This window comes from Erithacus rubecula, assembly GCF_903797595.1.
Source record: "Erithacus rubecula genome assembly, chromosome: 3".
Taxonomy (NCBI): domain Eukaryota; kingdom Metazoa; phylum Chordata; class Aves; order Passeriformes; family Muscicapidae; genus Erithacus; species Erithacus rubecula.
The window spans coordinates 44983982-45005212 of record NC_136689.1 but is presented as its reverse complement, the minus strand read 5'-3'; the positions used below and the strand labels follow the sequence as shown (position 1 = coordinate 45005212).

Here is a 21231-nt window from a genome sequence, read left to right as displayed (position 1 = left end):
GAAAGAAGCCAAAGTTATCTGCCCCAACTCATACAGCATTATCTTTTAACTTAATGAAAGTGAAAAAAAAGCCTGCACTCGTTACTCAAAGGATGTGATTTCTACTTCCTCTCTATATTGTTGTTAGTCATGAGTAAAATCCAGGATATGACCATCAAGCATCAAGCCAAAAATCCACCTGGGACAGCCTCAAGAGGCAACCCTCATTCTTTCACTCAGTAATTCAGAGCAAAGGCCTTTGTTGAATATAGCTGAAAGGAATCCTTGGAAAAGTTTGGCTTTAGGAAGTATGTAATAAATGCTGATCAACAGATGAAGACCGAAAATATTTCTGTCTCCTCCTGCATGATCCTATCACAAAAAAGGCATCACTAATTCAACACATCAACCCCCTCCCAAATAATCTGCTCCATCTGCATACAGTGTAAAGTCACAGAAAAGATTATAAACTCAGTGAGTGATACAATGTATTAATGCCATAAATTCTTCAACAGAGACCTGAATTCCAAGAGAAGAAAGCATAATAGTGTTGGATTACTAATATTTTTTGCTTTGTTATGGCAATAATGTGCCTTTCGTAGCTCATACAGGGAAATAAAATGCCAAAAGGCAAATACTTACGATACAAGAGCACTTGATACATTTATTTCCTTCAGGCCTGAATTCTTCTCCTTCATTGTAAAGTCTCCCTTCAAATACACAACCTGGAAAATAGCATTTGAATAAGTTTAGTTCAAGATAGAACACCCCACTGTACAACAATATGAAAAGTAAATCATACCATATTCTCCAATACAGAATCATGGAATTGTTTCAGTTGGAAAAACTTCCAAGATACCAAGTCCAACCTCTAACTGATTGCTATCTAGTGAAGTAGATTGCATTAACTGCCACATCCAGTCATTTCTTGAACACCTTCAGAGACAGTGACTCCAACAAACTGGGCAGTCCATTAAAGGGTTAACAACCCTTTCCATGCTGAATTCCTCCTGTTGTCATCAGGGGAGACTGAACGTCCCCTGGCACTGCTTGAGGACATGCTTGTGTCCTCGTGTCCTGTGACTGGTTGCCTGGGAGAAGAAACCAATCCCCACTTACAATACAGCCTCCTTTCAGGAAGTTGAAGAGAGAGACAATGACTTCAGAACAAAAACAAATCACTTCAAAATCCTGAACAAATCCTTGAGAAACCATACATGTCTTTTGGGGGCAAGGGGGGTGCGAAGGTGGAAAGAAAACATCCATCTATAATAGATAAATTTTCAAAAATTAAGTCAAGGGTAGGCTAAGCTTCCTTTTAGAAGTGCCTTAAAAACAGTTTTTTAGGCTGTTTGCTTTTTAATAATTCATTCTTAGTCCCTGAGTTTATATTAGGTGTTAGCAGGTATTAAAACTAATCAAAATATAATAAATCCATTACATCACAACTGGAGCAGTGCTTACCTTCAAAATCTCTGATAAAATCAAATTAACCTAAAAAATCATGGTAATTTGGCACTGTGCTTCACAAGGGTAACCCATTCTCACTCTCCTTCAAAAAGTTAATCTCCTTTTTTACAATTACTCTTATCCTTCCCCTCCTAACAAAATCATGGTCATCAATCATGCAAACCCACCTTATAGACCCTCAAAAAAATGACATTAACACACCTGTGAATATTAGCACAGAATATTGCCTATGCATCCCCTAGTCTACATGTGCTCTACTAAAACATCTTGCGCCATTTTGTGCATTGTGAGTCACCAGCCCACAGTTTTAGTAACTTCTCCAGTATAACTGGGAAGTTAGAGGCAGCATCCCAGGTGATGATGGGCATCATTAGAAATACAGTTGCACATGTAGAACAGCATCTTGGCCATGAAATCTCACCTGGACACGCAGGGCAACACATTCCCCTGAGTTTGGAAGGGTTTTTGCAATGAACAACACACTGTACTTCTGATTCTACTATCACTCCTTCCTGGAAAAGAAGCAGATTAGACACATTCATTGTTAAGGTTGCTTTATAAAAATTCACAAATACTGTTGTAGAATTAAAGCCCAGCACATGCTGCAAAGCACTGGGTTTCAAAACTTCTTTCTGTGTACTATTGATGGTATCAGGATTCAGGTTAATTCACAGCCAAAAGACCCACTTCAGTCCTCCGACTCCAGACATGGGATTTGCCTTAAAATGCATCAGGTTAAAAAAAAAAACAAAAAACAAAGCATCCTCTTAGGGAAAGGAATCCTACTTTATCAGGAATCCTTAACCTCTGTAATCTGCCATGCAGCACTGGTGAAAACAGGCCAGACACAAGGCATTCTCCTCCCACTCCTACTGGGGGAAAATAGACCTAGAAAGCAGATAAAAAGATCTGGTTCTGTAGAGGGGAGACACTCATCTTTGATATTTTGCCTGATAAGTCTTAGTAAATTAACACTTCCTGTACTTATTTGACAAGTCAAGAGTTCTGAACAAACTGGGTGTGAGGGTCTATGCATAAAGGCTGGTACATTTTTTTTTTCTGCTTACAGCTGTTTGATGCAAGGCAAAATTGTTTTTTAAATGGATCTAGGGTAAACAGGATCACCCAGTTTTCACTAAGACACTGAAACAGGCAATAAAAAACTGACCATTTCATGCAACATATATAAATTCATGTAGTGAGTTTCTTTTCATTAAGTGCAAGGATACAGAATACTGGTTCAGCTTCAGTCATCTCAGTGTACCTGTTTTCAAAAATTACTGGTTTCACAGAGCAGAAGTGTTACAGAAAAAGACAAAAAAAACCCTTGAAACTCTCTTGTCTTAGTAGAAGCTCTTCATACTCTCTAATCTCCTCTTTCCAGATGCCATTCTTAGTGGCTGCCTGAGTATTATATCAAAACCAGATCAAGTTGTCTGCAAAAATGGCAGACCTATTTACAGACATAGGCTAAAATCAGCTACATAATTACTTGGTTTGAGCCTGACAAGTGACAATCTTGAAAATGTTATGGCTGCAGATAGCCAAGCTACCAAAAATACCACTGTGTTAACAGTGCAGAAGCCCAGGAAAAAGTATTTGGTTGTGGGTTTTTCTTAAAGAAAAGTAAAACCCATGGACACAGAAGTGTCCAATTCCTCAAATAATTTGTATCTCACAAAAGGCTGAGAATGCTGAAGAAAAGAGGACTTCAAGGTCAAGACAGCAGGAAATGGCATGGCTATGTACCTCTCCTTCAACAAAGTTTCAGTATTTGGGTACTCAAGTAATTTAAAACCTATACTTCTGAATATTTGGTTATAGCTGGCTGCATCTGAGTGGATTTAAATTACTTTAAATGCAAAGTCCATATTGTGCCTTGGGAATAAAATATGTCAGATTATTTGCATTGGATAAATGACGGCTCATGATTTCCTGGGAAAAGCTTACAACTCAATTAGCATGATTTTTATGACATCCTTACCTGACACTGATATGTAACACAGGGATTGCTGGGGAGGTGCCATTTCATGGAGCTGTTGTACATGTTTCCTCCAAAACTGCAATCTAGAGGATGAGAGGGAAGCCCATCAGTTCAGCTGAACAAAATTTTGTGGGAGGCTCTTGCTGAGGATCACAGGGCAGCATCTTAAATGCAACTCACCCTCACCCCTGCGTTAACGGAAGAGGTAGAACTGAGAGCTGGGATGAAAAAGAAGGATCATGTCCTGGGAGCAGCATTGCCCCGGACACATGCTGCTGATGCCCAACTGGCCAAACTCCTTACTAACTCTTGACAGGTCAAGACAAACCAAAATCAGTGACAATTCACTTAAAAATGGATTTCAGTGCTTACTCTGCAGTCCATTCAGGAATTATTCAGTTACACAAGCACTGGAATGGGGAAAGGGAGGAAATAAGGTTAAAGAAGAGCTGGCAGCATTCATCAACTTGCTTGCCCATGTTATCTTCATCCATTAACCAAAGCCCTTGGGAGACCTCATCAGCAAGCACCATCCAGCATGGATGAGCTGACACTGGCAGAGCTACCTCTACTTTATGTCTTTTCATATTCATGATAGGAGGGATCACCAGCCACATGAACTAAAAACCATCAGGTTGTCGTGTGTGTGTGGTGAATCTCCATGGGGAGACATTTTGGACACTCATAGAGTTTGGCTTTATTGAACTTTGTGTGCTATATGACAATTTTGTAAACAGCAAACAGGTTTGTTTGCCCATGCACTAGATCAACCCACATTTGTTTTGTGCAAAATGAATTTTCATGGAGCCATTTGGAAAAAAGCAAACACCAAAACAAACATCAATTTTTACATTTTTGATTACACATTTCCACTAGTTTCCCTTCTCTTTGGTTTTCTCTTTTGCCATTTTCTGCTATTTTGCAAAAAAAAAGGAAACCAAAAAAGAACACAAAGAAAATAATAAAATAACTCACCAGAGAAGCAAAACCAGATAATACTTATAAAGTAGAAATATTGTATTTGTTTAAAAAGAGTTAATTTTTTAATGAAAAATTGTTTCAAGTAAAAAATAATTCTTTGGAAATCTACAGTGGTTCTGAGAAAAATTTTGAAAATTACACATACCTCATTTTCCTGTGGGAAAAAATGCCCCTTTTCTATTTATTGGTTTTGGTATATTTTATTCAAAATTAACTCGATCAAAGAGCCCATGAAGCAAACAGGAGTCTTGCCAAAGACTTTGAAACACAGACATGTGCATAGAGCTACAGAATCGCAAAACTACAGCCAGTCAGTCAAAAAATGCCCACAGCACGATTCTGTTCCCACACTCTACCTCAGCAATTACTCTTAAGTCTTTATGTGCTGTGTAGGGTGCACTATCCTGCTTTGGAGTAAGTTTTATGTCCTTCTGAAAATAAAGGCAATTTATCAGCCCTACACCAGCAAATCTTTGAGCCCACTGTAAAAGAAAATTCAGGAGTCACAGCTCTCAGGTACTCAGAAACTTAAAATTTTCTTAAAATCATTTTGAATTCAACACAAAATTGTAAGGAACCATGATATATAAAGATCATTTGCAAATTGTTAACTGCCTCCATTGAAGTTCTTAAACAACAGAAGACTTGTACTTCAGGATTTGCAGTAATCAGAAATTCTTTTCCCAGGTTAAATACAGAGCAACATGGGAGAAATGTGTAGATAATGTGACCATTTTACTTACCTAAGCTGAAACAGGTCTATCTTGAAAAGAGATAATCAGTAATCTCCAAGTTTGCTCTGATAATTTCATCTTTGACAAACGTTGAAAGGCACAGAGTATACATATGAGTCTCATATTTTTAAGCATCAAAGCCTCTATGAAATTATTTTGAATAATAAAGAAATGTTCAGATTCTCTGCATTCTCAGTTCTCTGACCTCTCATATATCAAGGACAAGACATCAAGAGAGGAGTGTGAAGCCCTATACTCCTCTTATGCATTTTGAAATTCCATTCTGAAAAACACTGAGCTAATCTTGCAGCACAGTCTGACTGCTCACCAAAAACCCTGATAAATGCAGTGTCTATTCAATGAGTTTAACATTCCCAAGTTGCTGAAACCCCGGTCATACTGGTCCCATTTTAAAAAACAGTTTACAAGTGTGCAGGATACTCAGCATGGTATGAGCTGTGTTGTTAAATACCTGTGTGTGTATTTCACCAGAGTAAAGAATAAAGGGCTAGGTAGGAAAATAGCAATAGCAAAATACCTTACATATTTGCTCAGCAATTATGTTCTTTAATGCAAAATGTTTCCTCTATAAGAAAGCTAATGACCCTGGGCTAATAAGCATGTACAGATGCGCATACTAAAGTGAAATTTTCAGCTCAAGGATTAGTCTGGTCGACAAAGCATGAAGGTGGTGCACTCATGCAGTCAGCAGTGCTCTTGCTTGAAGTGCATATCCTAGCTATGCTGCACCAGCTATTGTCTCCGTGGAAAGCAGCAAGGGAATGGCACCCTAGAAGTAACCATGATAAGAAGATTCTGCAAGCACCTACAGGAAAGCTTTAAAATGGGCACCAGAATGCAAAAGACTGCAGAAGCACTGGAGATACTAAGACTGCTCTCGAGCTTTGGCATGGGCCAGAGGGTTGGATAAGGGAGACAGCAGCACCCATCCAACACCAGTGTGAGGTGTGCTGGAGGCTGGATTTCAGCAGATGGTCAGCAGAATGAGCCTCATGAAGGAGAGTTAGCTGGTATAACAAGCAGCCTTGGGAAGAGATGGGGGAAAGCTGAATGTCAGGCAAAATTGTAAAGGGTAAGAAAGGAGTGTTTTACAATGTCTGGGTGATGCTTTAACCTGTCTCTGACCACAGGTGTGCTACTCTGTCCTTTGGACACCCCAGAGCTACACCCACTACTCACTCTTCAAAAGGAAAAAGAAACAAAGCCCATATATCAGCTAGTTTTTCTGAACCTCACAATGTTCAAATCTCTCAGCTGACACCTGCAAACATATAGCCAGACTTTCCTAGTTCCCCTACTCATAGCATGGAAATTTCCGAGTCTCAGCTAAATTTATCTGAGTGAAACATGCTTCATTCTGCATGCCAACTCAGTCAAGCCATTCTGGCTCATCCATGGTTAAAGGTCTACTATATGTGGCCTGTAAAGGAGAGGTCAATTAATATTTTTTGTTCAAAGGCATCAGCAAAGTCCTTGATGTCAATTTCTACAACAGAGTGAGACAGAAAATACTTAAATTTCCTGAAAACCTTTTAAAGCATTTTTTCCCCCCAGAAGCCCTTTGGAAATACTAGTATATTAACTTACTTTCTCCATCCACCATTCAAAGGAAGAGCAGGAGAAAATAAAAAATCCAGAAAGACCAGAGCTTAGGACTATCACTTAAATGCTATCTACTTACTTCTGCCTGAACACCTACTTAAAAGAAAACTTCTAAAGGGTTACAGAGGAAGTCTTCAAGAAGGGAACCCAAGAAGCCTAAGAACACTCTATGGAGTACGTGAAAGATTTGGCATTAATAAGTTTGATCCTGACTCATATACTCATAAGGAAAACCTTTAAGATTCCGCATATGGAAGGAAGTTAAATATTATGGTCTACATAAATTTTAAAAATGCTAAAGTGATTCATATCAGTCAAGGAGTGTGTCCTAATTTTTCAGTCTTTCCTGCTCCTTTCTTTAAAAATAGCTGGTGTTTTATTAATGTAAAATATTAACTTCTAGTTAGTTGCAGGTTTTGTTGCCATTACCTCCTTCAAATAGTTCAGATAAGTCCTGGATAAACATGCAAGCCTGAAGTTGCTTATCTGAATCTAACCAAACCACTAAATACTTTGAAGTTGGTCAATTGTTGCATATGCAGTGGAAACTAATGCTAATTACCTTCTAGTCACCTCTTACTAGGCAAAGTGATCCTCCAGATTGAGTTCTTCTGCCACAAAAAAAAACCACCAACAACAACAACAACAACAACAAAACAAAAAAAAACCAACCCCCCCCCCAAAAAAAAAAGATGCTAAAATAGTTAAATAACTTCTCATATAATTATTTAGCTACTTTGTTTCAATATTGTGCATGCCACAATTGGGCACCTTTGTTTCAAGTACAATAAACCAACCCTTGGCGAATTTAATTTGAAAGAGCAATTTCTTTCTAAAACAAGAATCCTCACCAAGAATTGGACTAGAATAACAAAAGAGGCAAATTATAACAAATTTTTCTATTGGCATGTGGACAAGCTGATGATCAGGAAGCCATTTGTATTTCCAAATCGTACAACTCTGATAAATGACCCTTTCTTCTTCCCCAGATACTCACCCATATAACAGCACCATGAAAATGGGGAAATTGACTGTAAGAGACAGTTTACTAGTGCTAAAGTTCAGCCAGGGTCCTCAGGAGTTCGTTAAAAAACAACCCTTTATTACTCAATTTGACATTGCCTAATTAGATTCCAGAAGAAAGTTGTGCTTATTTTAGTCTAATGAGAATTTTATAGACAAGTCATTTCCTTATTCTCCCAAGAGAAAGTGATAGATTGGTGCACAATAGACTGGCTCCTCGTCCCTCATTTCTTCAGCATCTTTCTTTTCCTATTAAGTCTTCTTTACTTTTTTTTTGCTTTCCCTCAACTTTCTGTTTCAAAAATGTAACCTCTCTATTAGCATGGAAAATAAACATTAGGAGAAAGAAAATACTCAGAAGACATGTTTTATTTAGTGTTTGATAAGTTAGTCCTCAGGGAGGTATCCAGGCATGCTAATGCAAAATACCAATTCTAGCCAAAAAAAAAGAGCCAACCCCAAAACCCTAAACAAAAAAACACCCTCACCAATAACTTGTACATTCTGCAGTATTTCCCTGGCATGAAATCAGTTAGCCAAAATAAAAGAACTGTGAATCACGCAAATACCTATTGTGAAATATATTTTCACATATCATGGTGATGGTAGAGCCTTTGACAGCTGCTAGAAAATTAAACTTCCCATTGAGTAACTCTGGTCTTCATTTGTCAACACAGAAGCGTGAAAATGTATACAAAACCTCCCATGCTTATCAAGTCTAGCTCTAAACAGTGGAAAACCAACTCTTTCCTCTGTAAGAAAGTACAAGCAAATCTATTTGCAGGCGAGCCATGGCACTTACTTTACCCAAGGGATGCACAGGGGCTATATAAAGACTGCCCAACACAGCAGAGTGAAGAGGCCATGGGGGTGAGCTGTGCTAGGAATGTACAATTCACACACAAAGCAACCATATTCACTGAACAAACAGCAGCAGAAACAAAGGCATCAACTCCTCCCAGTGCTGTTTTTGCCCCTTGCACACCACTGGAACTGAATTTCACCTTCCCAAATGTCTTGTGTTCCATGTATAGGGACAAAGATTTGCCCTGCAGAGTTCCTGAGAACTTTGCAATTCAAAATGGCATAAACTTTGAGCTGCCACTGAATCTTGAGCGGATACTCAATGTGCTGCCAAGCCTGGCAGCTGGAGAACTTTCACCTCTCATGGTTATGAGGGCTGCCATGAATGATGTTGCTCAGTGACAACATTTTCTCTCTCTTTCTTTTGTATCCAATTCCACAGGCAAAATAATCCATGATTTGTACTGCTTACACCTTCAAAATTAAATAGTAAAAAAATTCTTACTCCAGTACTACATGTCCTAAGATGTTTATAATTTTGTTACAGAGAAACATTACATGTAGAATCATCAATGTGAAAATCTGGGTAACTGATGTTTGACTGAAAAACTGTTTGTGACAACACAACAAGATTGTTCTTTAAAAGTTTCTTACACAAATGGAAAATTATATCCACCAAGGTAATAATAGTATCTGAAATTTGAGGTGCTACTGAACACAGCAGTACACACCAGACATTCAAGAGATGTCAAATGTATCTGCGAAGACCTTTGTAAGAAAAGGCAACTCAAAGAAAGGATGGAGAAATGGAGACCTTTTCTTAGGCATAACCAGAAGTAATCAAAGGTGGCATTGTGATGATACAGAACGGTACTGTTGCTGGTGGCTATTGGTCAATGCTTCCAAACCTCTGCCTTTGCTCCAAATACAAAGCTAACATCTGACTGGACACCGAGATGAACCTGTTCTTCCAGCCTCATGAAATAGGCCTTCTGGTTTAGAGCTGGAACACTCCACCAAGAGACTCAGAAGCAGTGAGAAGGGCCTAAAGAGAAGTTAAGACTTGATTATGTCCTCGAACCGTCTCTTAGAGCCAGTGCTTGACAGGAGCCAGGTCTAGATTATTCAGGTGAAGTTGAAAGAAATTTCTTTAGGAAAATACACATATTGTCTTCACATCCCATCCCTCTTCATCCATGTATTTTCCCTTGCCTCTGACAGCTTGCCTTAGAGCATGCAAGGATGGACTGAAAGTTATAGTGCCCCACTGGGGCCCCACAAAAAGGTCACCCCAGTCAGTCTTGCAGCAGGACATCAAAATGGTGTTGGGTACCTCATACTAGGGATGTCCAGAGGCAAACAGGGGATACTGCAGGGTGTCAGTAGAGCAGCCAGAATACTGGTAATTTCACAACCTCCCTCTAACTTCCTTTGCAAACCAGCCTAATAGTTGAAATTGGCTGCAATCCTCAACCATAGTATTTGATATCCTTTCCAAGGAATGTACAATTAACTATGATATCTTTGGATATTCAATATTTAGTAGACCTACCACTGTTGTTGCCTGGGCTTCCTAGGTTGCCTGGGATTCCATTCTCTGATAGATCCCATATCAATGGAGCATAGCACAAGAATTTCTAAGATCAATAATTAATTATTAAAAAGAAAACCAAAAAAAAAACAGAAAACCACAGCAACAACCACAACAACCAAAAAAAAAAAAACAAAAAAAAAAACTAAAAAACCAAAACAGTAATTCTCAAAAGCCAATAAGGACAGAAAATGTAAAATTGTACATGGGAAGAGAATGAAAATTCTTAACATATTTTCTTGGTTATAAAAGAATTCCCACCAACTTTGTCTTTACACATTCATAGAAGAATAAGATTCTTAAGATAAGAGAGTAGAATATGGGGCACAGTTTTGGAAATGCAAATTTTATACAGTTCTGAGCCAGTGATACCTCTTCTTCAGAGTGCAAGTAACTTACTATTCAATGTGTAGAGAACTCTGTATCTAAGTGACAGGTCTTCATCTCCCTCAATAAGATAATGTTGCCAAATCTATTTCTGTAATCTCAGTGTAATCTCATAGGTTTTCATTAAATATATTAAATAAAATGAGAGGTGAAAAGTGGCCTATTCATCCTATACAAAAGTAGTAAGAGAGCTTAATTTTTAGTATTTTCAAATCGAATAGCACGCTATAGGTATGTGGCATGTTTTATAAGCTACAGTAAATATCTCTCAAAAGAATAACCTTACTGAAAATTTTTCCTATTAGACTGAGTCACCTGCATTCTTCTTGCAGCAAGGAACCATAATCATGGGCCCACATTTCTCTGTTCCAGACTTTTCACAAACACACAGCAGAAGTGAGCTTTGCCCCACCAACTCTACAACCAGGGTCCCATGGGCCTAAAGTCAAGAATAGTGATAAAACACATGGCTAGTCTCAAGGATTTAAATGTTAAATCTTAATTTAAATCCTAGTCCTCACTGCAGCCTGCAATTTCCTCACTAGGGGAAGCAGAGGAGCAGAAGGTCTCTTCTCTGTGGAGACCAGTGACACAACCTGAGTGAATAAGGTTGTGTCAGGAGAAGTTGAGGTTGGATAGTAGGGAAAGGTTCTTCACCCAGAAGGAAGTTGGGAACTGGAACAGGCTCCCCAGGGAAGTGATCACAGCACCAAGCCTGACAGAGTTCAAGAAGCATTTGGACAATGTTCTCAGGCACATTCCTATCCTGTGCAGGGCCTGGAGTTAGAATTTGAGGATCCTTGTGGGATCCTTCCAACTCAGGATATTCTGTGGTTCTGGGACAAAGCAAAGCCAAATCTTTTCATATGCTACTTTCCACCACAGTGAATTTTCTGATTGCAAAAGCTGTACTAGTGGCTGCTCCTTACTTTTTCTGTTCATTACAAAATACAGAGAAAAGAAGTGCTAAAAATTATCTAAGTAGCATACAAATGCCCAAATGGAAGCAAGGGACTTATGCTCATCACACAACCATTTGCAGGAAAAGTTCTCTACCAACAATTCCATTTCTCTTGTATGAAAAGTTCTTAATAGGAGAGTTCAGGTGTGTGCACTGCTGCAGATAAAATCATAGAATAGTTTGGGTTTCAAGGGACCTTTAAAGGTCATCTAGTCCAACCCCACTACAATGGGCAAGGAATGTCTTCGTGCTCCTCATGATAGAATAAAATGCACTGGCAGAAATGTCACAAATGACTCATGAGTGGTGGTTTCCTTCCTACACAAGCCTGCTCTGGAACATGCCCTGTGGCCTTAATGTTATTCTCCTGATGTCGCACTCAGATGACAACAGCCATTCATTCATTCTTTCATTCAGTCAGTCAGTCATTCATTCATTTCTTCACAAGGTAGGAAAACGTGAAACTATCAAAGAGACCTGGCAAGAGCCTGTAAGGCCTGATTAAGCTCTCCCAGGCTTTGGGAACAAAGCCAAGAAAAAAGCCATCAGGTTCTGATGTTTTTCCATTTTGTTCATGTTTAGATGAAATGCAACTGAAAAAAAAAAAAAAAAAAAAAAAAAAGCAAGCCAAAAAAGCCGTTTCCCTTTTCCAGCTTGCATTCCCCATGGGCACTCTGGCAGCTTGACAAAATCATAACTGAGATTAAGTGTTGTAGGGCCAAGTCCTGGCAGCAGCTGAGTTTCTTGTGGGGAGTGCCAGAGAGCTGCACAGGGAGTAGCTGAAGTACTATGTTGCCAGGCTGGTATTTGCAACCTTGATTCCCCAGTTACTCCCCATGGGACACTCATTTTTGGTCTCAGAACAGAGCAGGATCTTCAACAATGTTTAGAATAGTGGGAGAGCAAGCAGCCTCTCCTGGGGTAGAGGTGGTTCCATCAGCCTCTTCCCCTGGAATCAGAACAACCTGGTGTCAAGACTGTGGGATTTAAATGAGAGCATATTTTGCTTTGCCTTTCAGAAAGTGCAGAAACACTTATTCAGAAATTTTACATTTACTTTGAAAATTCAGTCCTTGAGAGCTTCTTTTTTTTTTTTTATGTTTGAATTATGATATTTAATGTTCTTGCATTTTTAGCACATGGAAGCTGCCATCATAGACCAGACCAAGAGCCCTTCTTGTCAATAATCTTCTGTCTAATAGAAGCTACTAAGAGACACCTTGGCAAGTGTGAAAAATACAGACCAAGGTCCATAGTTGTAGTTTAGCCCTCAGAAGAGCAGGAATAAGCAGTCTGTCTGACTCAGAGGGAAAATGGCATATTTTGGTTTGTACCTTGCTCCTTTCCTAACAAACTCAGAGTTCAATTTTCCCTCTGGAGAACTGCTGAAGTTTGAGTCCATCATGCCACAGAAGTACCTTTTATAATATTTGGAAATAGTTGCCATTCAGTTACTGTCAACTCAGAACCAGTATCATATTTGTGAAGTTAGGACTGTTTTGTCTTATATGCATCCATTTATTTCCATCCATATTAACTTCCTTTGCTGCTTTGCCATCAGTTCTTCAGTGCCCTGACAACCTTCTGCAGCTTCTCACAGGCTGTGCTCTTGCTTTACTGTGCTACAGAAATCAGGTCACCAGCAGCAAACGTCCTGTCCCTCTTCACTCCTTTTCTAAATAATTTCTGAGCACTCGGAAAAATTGAGATCTTTGCAAGAATATGTTGGCAACCTTTTCTCATGATGAAGACAACCACACACTAGTTACTTACTTGCTGATGGGAAGAGCATCTCTAAAAACCCAGGGCTGCTTAGTTTCTTCAGCAGTTTCCTTGTGAGGAATCTTGTTGGATGCCTATTAGTGGGATCTCTCATCCATTGATGCATTCAAAGGACCTAGGCTAACTCATCCCTCTTCCACCTTAAGTATCCATGTGCCTCCTAGTTCCTTTTTTGAGTAGTTTCTATTAATTATGCCATTAGATATGTCAAGCATACCAATCTGCAGATGCTAGGCTCAAGCCTATCAATAATGTTCTGTAGGTACCCACCCCAACTCAGGATAAAGAGAAAATCTTAAAAGGAGTCTGAATTAAAATCCTGTTTGAATTAAAATATTTTTTTTCAGCTTTTAAACTTTCATTCTTTTCATTTTGCATGCATGCATGCATATATGCATATGTATGTATATAGAATTTTGGGCAAATACCCATCCCATTATGCAACTGAAAAATCAAACTCCATCCTAATCCAACCAACACTTAGCAGCCTTTTCCGACGAAGCTGATACTAAACACGGTTTGACAAAATAAATAAATTACAGGTAATTTATTTAAAATCTGTTATTAGAAATTCTTATTGTTTCTGTAATGATTTAATTTTCTTTTCCAGTTCATTCCTTCTCTTTTAAGTGCCAAATTTCAAGATGAATCTTCAAATTGGGGCCTGCCAAACCTATTCCAAAGCTGCAGCACAGAAGCAAATATAAGTACAGCATCTAACACACCTTTGCAACCTTCCAGGGAAAATACACATACATCATCTCTTCCATCTGAATTTCCACCTAATCTCCTTTCCTGCATTTGCATTTCTTCTGGGAAGGCAGGAAATGCTTTTATGTCCCAACAATTTATCCTACCTGTCAATACCACACCATCACCAGTGGAGAATTAAAAATTACTGAGGAAAAATAAAATAATGCTGTCTGAGTTTGACATTCTCCACCTTGCTGATTATGGAAGCAGTCCCTCAGCAAAACTGGTGCTTTGTGAGCATATTACTTACTGCATCAATAAAAGAAAAAAATATTGCTTTTTAACTTCATCTACGTGCATATTTTTCATGTGGTTAAACATAGCAGATACATAGCAGATACATACCATGCATGCTAACACTTTTTATTATTATTTGATCATTATCTTATTTTAAACAGCTTGGAATATACAATATTGGTCAATAAATACATATATAATATTCAGATTGTTGTTTATTTGGTTTTCATTAAAATGTCCACAATATTATTGTTTCAATCAGGAAATGTTTAATAAAATGAATAAAATTTGCTGGGTTTGTTTCCAATATGAGGAAAAATAGGAAATATCCATAGGAATGGATAATTACCCTGTTCTTTATTACTCAGAAGTATTATTCTTATTCTATCCAACTACATAAAAGTTAAAGAGATTCTTACAGACAGGTGACTACTAGCAGATTGATGTTGACCTAAAGTATTTCTGATAGTTTAGAATGGAGGTAATTCTTAAAAAACTGACAACATAGTGATGAAGAATAAAGATGTATTTCTAAAACATTGTTGCTGTGCAAGAACTAATAATTGCAGGACAAATACGTGAATTTATGTATTTCCCTCGGCTTTATAAACATATATATTTAAATTATGGTTACTGCCCTCTTCTAGCCTCTGATGACAGCCAAGTCCCAGCTGAGAAGTTATGAATTTTGTCCTGTCTTTGGCAACCTAAATGTGCACTGATAATATTTTACAGAGGTGAAAACAAGAGGAAGGGAATGGCACCTTTGCAACGCTCACAGCAAGCTCCTCTCTGCTTAATGACGAGAGCACAGTCCTTGGAGAGCACTGGACACTTTTCCCTTTTGCACGTCACTTCCTTATTCTGGCGGGGGAAAAAAAAAAAAAGAAAAGACAAAAGTTACTGCAAGCAAACCAAACCCAAGGCTACATTTCTTCCAATACAGAAAATAAAATGTGGGGCCAGCACTCTGGTTTTTTGCTTCAGGAGAGGCCCTTGTGATCCAATACATTTTTCTTCTCTTGAAGGAACAGAGTAGAAAACAGTCATTGAATAATCTGGGAGCCCAAGTAAATGGTGTTGTCATGACTACTGCCCAGTCTCATATAGAAAATGCGCTGCACAGAATAAATCCGTGTTACTTAAATGAACAACTACCTACATTATGTGCTTGTTAAAATATCCTCCAGGCCTTGAGAAGCTGTCCCATAAACTGCACAGCTCAGGAATCAATTTTCACTGTGACAGAGAAAGAGAAACACCAGAGAAAGAGGCAGTAACTTCACAGAAAACAAAATTCTGCCATTGCAGAAAATCAATTTTACCGGAGGTTCTTTAAAAGAGGCTACTCTGTTCTATACCAGGTAAGATGATTAATGTAATTCATCTCTCTCCCCAAAATGCTGAGAAACACCATGAGCAGACAGAGTCACTGTACATTATAGTGTCATCTTGCTATGGTAAAAAGCCAGTGATTCCCCAAGGCCAAAGAGCACATTGACCACAGTAAGGAATGTCAACGGAGGATGTGCAACAGGAGGCAGCAGAAATATTCCATTTATTACCTGCCTTGCCACAGTGATGTCAACTCTTCTGGTTATCCCTGCCATTAAATAGGTGCAGAAAACAAATACTTCAGGTGTTTCTTTTAGCAAAATTTTGTTACTTCAAATTCCTTACATAAAGTAGCTGTCTGAAGTCACCTCCACCTATAATTAGTAGCTCAGTTCATTAGGTGACACAGCTGGTCATCTAGTACATGCAAGTACCTACACCTCACCTAATCTTATGACTTAATTAGAGACCAAAAAATTAAAGGACTAGAAAAATGTAAATCATAAAACTAAAGAAAAAGAAGCTGTGCTTTCCAGTCTTTTTATTTTGCTCCCTGTGGCCTTATTCAAGGTGCCTGTGAAGAATAACACGCAGCTTTTATTACACTCCAGCCCTTTGTGTAAAATCGGAGGTTTATTTACTTCAAAGTCACTGCCTGATCTGATGGGAGCTATAAAGGCACTTCAGTCTTATCAGTGTAAATGAGGACTCACTCTCACCAAGACAGTGTGAAATCAGCAAATGAGAATCAGGCCCTAAAGTGCAGCTGCAGCAGCACAAACGATTACTGTAAAAAGCCAGGTCACTACTACATGCTGGCTGTTCTGCATCACTCCAGCACTGCAGGCCAACCAAAAATGCAATTTAAGCAGCAGGTTAAGCTGAATTTATGGCAGGTCTGTAGCTCTGAACCGGCACAAAGCAGCCACAACACAGAATTGCAACTAGTTCAATATCTCTTTTAAAGCGCCCAGTGGAATCTTGATCCCCTTTAAAGGAACATGGTGCCCCATAAATTCTGCTGAAGGGCAGCAGAATCAAGCTTACCAACTCAACTATAGGCTGTATTTCGAAGGGTTCTGCTAGGATGTGATTCTCTTTAATGAGTTTGCTTAAGTAAAGATTTAATTAGCCTATCAGCCCTACTACCCCTCTCTGTGGGAAAATCTTCTGCCTGGTGAAAGTGGGTGTGAAGGAAGGGCAAAGCCCAGTTTAGAGTTTGTTCCTGTGGAGAACATGGTTCACACAGCTGCAGCATGCATCATGCACCTCTGAGAGAATTGAGGTGCAGAGCGCCCTTCAGAACCAACAGAGCTGGGCTGGATGTGTGTGAGGGGGGCAATGGGCAGCTACCCATTGGACTCTCTCCTCAAAGGATGAAATTATTGTTGCAGATAGCAGCAAGAGGGACAAAAAAAAGAAAAAAACAAAAAAACAAAAAAACAAAAAAACCCAAAAAACCTCAGCTCTGTATTTTTTTTTAATTCTTTGTTTCCCAGAGGACTACTGGGGCAAATCCTTCATGCAGCCCAGCTTCCCAGGCAATTTCTCTTCTGAGTGCTGACTGCCTACTTCTGCCTTCAGGTACATCTTGACATGGTTTCTTCTTGCTGGCAATGCAAGGAGTTCCTAAGGGTGACCCCAGCACACATATTTCAAACAGGAGATACTTGCTAGTTACTGTTCTCAGTAGAAGCCTCCTGTTTCCCCCATATTGCTAAACTCAATAATTCTCTCCAATGATGAGCTTGGTATCATTGAGCCACCCCAGGGGGCCAGCCAAATTTGCTCTTCTTTCCTTGTCAGCAGCAAAGCTTCTGGTTTAGCAGGTTTTCTGGGAGACAAGGTTTTAGAATGCACATGCTGATGTCATAGGCTGTTTTGCATTAAGCAGTTATTCCACATGAAGAATATTAGTGGCCCATAGTGCAGTGACAGGAACCGAAGGGTTCTTCCACCTATGAGGCTGTCTTAAGCAGTAGGCTGCAGATTTACATTTCCTTTACCTCAGTAGACTTTGAACTATTTGCTGGTGAGTAGCCTGGCTTCAGCAGAAAGGGGTTTGTTCTTCCTGCTCCCACAAGCCACTGGCTCTTACAGCAAGGGTACTTGTGGGAAAAGCAGGAGATGAGTCATTGAATTGCTTCTGGATGTGGAGGGCAACAAATCTGGATCACTAACTCAAAGCTCAGTTATTACAGCATGGTGCTGAAAGGTGGCGAGGAGGTGCCACACTAACCCACCCACTGCACTTTTTTTTTGGTTGGATTTTGTTTTGTTTTGGGTTTTTTCATTATGTTTTGGCTTGGTTTGGTTTGGGGTTTTTTGCTTGGGTTTTTTTTCCCCCCAAAATTAAAATGGAAGATTAGCTCTGTCCCTTGGAGGAGAAGCTGCATCCTTCTGCCTTAAAGGATGCCATGTATCCCACGTGAATAGAGCTAATCTTTGCCGGCACAAGAAGAGCAGCTAAGCAACTAAGCTACTAAAACAGGGTAGGATTTGCAAAGCTGAGGTTCATCCTCTCTAGCTTGTTATATGCAAGGCCCAGACAGCTCCAAAACAGACTATTTCTGATGTCATCCCAAGCTGCCTCACTCCCTGTCATGAGGGCTGGGCTGCTCTTCCTGAGTGTGAGGTACAGCATTACTCAGGGTTGTAGCCCCATCACTCCTTGTAGAGCCTTTTGCTGAAAAAAACATACAGTAGAGCCACAGTTGCAACATATTGCTGCCCTGGTATAGTCCTCATGGCAAAATACCTCTTGAAGTAAGAAGAGATGAATGTAGCTCCAGGGAAGTGCATCCTCCTGCTGCTTCTATTACTATAATACCAAAATTCTTTTTAAAAGTCTTGTTGTTTTATATCAAAGCTGTATCTTGTGGAAAACAAGGTCAGCACATGTGGAAGAAAGGGTTAATGTACCATGCTGATCCATCACAGGCCTGCAGTAGATAAAGCAGGGCTGGTAAATCATTGTTTAGTCTATTGCAGTCAGGCATTATCCAGTGCAGATCTCCTGGGTTCACTGGGTGTAAAAGTACAAAAATAAAACAAAAGAGTAATTGTCATCTGGAGACTGGGTTTTTCCCTTCACCCAGTTGCCCAAAACACTGCTCTAATGTCTACTGTCCATATGCTTGTTTCAATTTTGCTGCCTCCTCCCCTCCCATTTCACAAGGGCAAAGTGGAGGCTGAGAGCAAATGGAACTTAAGCAAAAAATCCTTTCCTTACAATTATGTCCCCTCTTACCCCCAGTAATCATAACAGTAATTTCATTGCTTGTCCCAGACATACATTTAGAAAGTTGCTAAGTAGCTGCATGCAGGAGAGCCTCAAGCTGCTATCTATGCTGTCAACAGCATCTCTGAATCTGTTGAAAGCTCTCAGATACTTTGAATTTTGCAGTTCTTAAGAGAAAACTTCTTAGACAGCAACAATCAGAAGCCAACAGTTATGGGAAGGTAGGGGATTTTGTTCCCTTTTGTTTAAAAGACATTCACTCTGGCATCAAGAAATGCAGAAGAGATGCATGGCCCATAAATACATAAACCGTTTGCTAAGCCAGAAAGCTGGGAGTCAGTCAAAATCCATAATAGGATCCCAAGATTCATAATAAATAACTTTTAATTATAGTCCTGAACAATAGTTATTTTAAGCAGATGGTTTATAGATTCACATCTGGGATTTTTATTTTTTTTTCCAATCTAATGCTCAGGCATACACACAGAAAGGGAGAGAACTTCAGCTAAGGTTTCTATTAGTATTGGAAAAACACGTCTTTTTTTGAAAGAGGTCAGGCTGATCCATAACAATGCTGCCACATCTGACGCAACTCTCCAGTCAGTGTTCAGCTGAGCAAAGGGTTCACTCTGGAATCCCAGACTCCCTTGGAAAGAAAAATTTAGGGAAGTGCTGGAAGGTCACCCTGGACTCCTCACTGCACTCACCAAGCCCAGGTGCTGGAGAACTCATGTTTTAATGCATCTGGGGGAAAGATCAGAAATTTTGTTGGGTACCCATGTTTCTCCCCTCTCTCACACTTTGCCAGAGAGAACCAAGGGGCTCCATAACTTGGCGTGCAGAGGTGATGCTAAATTCCCACACAGGAGAGATACACTAACCAGCCCCAATATCACTGTTACTGCTTCATGTTACCTTTCCTACAACTCCTCTAAACGCCAATTGTTCACCTTCTACATACACCTCATATTTTTACCTTCCATCAAAGAAGCCCACACAAAATAGCTCATTCTGGCGACAAATTATACCAAACTAACAGCCTTAAACTCATATGGTACAGTTAAATAAAACGCAAAAAAAAGAAGAAAAAAAAAAAAGAAAAACACATACTAAAAAGGAGCCTGAATATTTGGCAAAGATCTTGGAGAGGATATGTGCCAAACCACAGCCTGGGAGCCACAGCCAACTTTCTACAGGGTTCCCCACCGGACTCCTGCCGGCTCACAGCAGCCACCAGGAGGATGGCTCTTTTTAACCTGTATTTGGCTACAGGAGGAAAAAAAAAAGAAAACCAGGAGTCTGCTTCGTTCATTCAGGACATTACCAAGAGGTGCTTCCATCAATGGTATCCTCAGTCCACTCTTGTGCTCTAACAGCTCGCTGCAGAAGACATTGCAGATGCAGTTTCTCAGGGGACCAGATGTCCACAGTGATGGTCTAGGTTTGTTTTTTTTTCTTTCTTTCTCTCTTTCTTTGTATGTATTGAAAATGTTTTTAGGGAGCTTGCATTGCATTTCTGATACCCTGACATTATTAATTATTTATACTAAATGGGAAAAATATTACTTAAACTTCCATTTAACCAAAAAAATGCTGTGGAGAGAAAAATAATAAAAGTAAGACAGAGTAAGTAGAAATACCAACTACTGATAATGACTAATCCTGAAAACATTCATTTTTTCCTTTATTCATCACAGTCCCGCTGGTAATTCTGATAGGACTCCTCACCAAATAGCTCAGGGTGTCCTTAAGTTTCTGCTAGGAAAAGCCTGTGGGATCACCCATGAAAAACAATAACAGTTTTCAAACAATGGCAAAAATTACCCCCAAGGAATTTGGAATGGAGGTTTCAAATACATATGTGTGACCTTAGTAGAAGAAAGAGCCATTTAAAATTAATGAAACAAGTGTATTCAATTCACATAGGCAGCCTCTCCACCACAAGGCAAAGGGCAAGCTCGAACACAGGCTCCTGCTATGAGCAGTGATCCCCATGTTCTTAGGCCATGCTGTTGGGCTCTCTGCCAGGTGTTGCACTCAGCCAGAGCATCCTCTCAAGCACACAAGTCACACTCATGCCACACAGGCCACAGGAGTAAAGGTTCAGGCTAGCACTGGTCACAGGCTCTGTCCCTCAGCAAAACTTGGGAGCTCCCAAGCCTGTGCCTGCACCTATGTTTACATGCAAACAGCTCTGATGCTGGGCCAACTTGAGCTCAAGGACAGGTTCAGACACATGCTTAACTCATTGTCTAGACAAATCCTAAGGCTCTTTCTGAAAATAGTACCCTGGTTTTTTTGGCACTCCTGCCTGGAACTCTCTGTCTCAGGTCCGATTTACAAACC

At 39.6% G+C, this 21231-nt stretch overlaps 1 protein-coding gene across 2 annotated transcripts in view; it reads right to left on the bottom strand.

Moving 5' to 3' along the window:
* BMPER (BMP binding endothelial regulator) overlaps nucleotides 1-21231 on the bottom strand; it is a 145065-nt gene that overhangs the window by 106121 nt on the left and 17713 nt on the right. For both annotated transcript variants that reach the window (XM_079302622.1, XM_079302621.1), the window contains exons 3-6: nucleotides 15074-15173; nucleotides 3434-3516; nucleotides 1871-1961; nucleotides 622-704 (exon numbers count right to left, since the gene is read on the bottom strand). In XM_079302622.1, the coding sequence (XP_079158748.1) occupies nucleotides 622-704; nucleotides 1871-1961; nucleotides 3434-3516; nucleotides 15074-15173 (357 nt within the window). The remainder of the gene's footprint in view (nucleotides 1-621; nucleotides 705-1870; nucleotides 1962-3433; nucleotides 3517-15073; nucleotides 15174-21231) is intronic.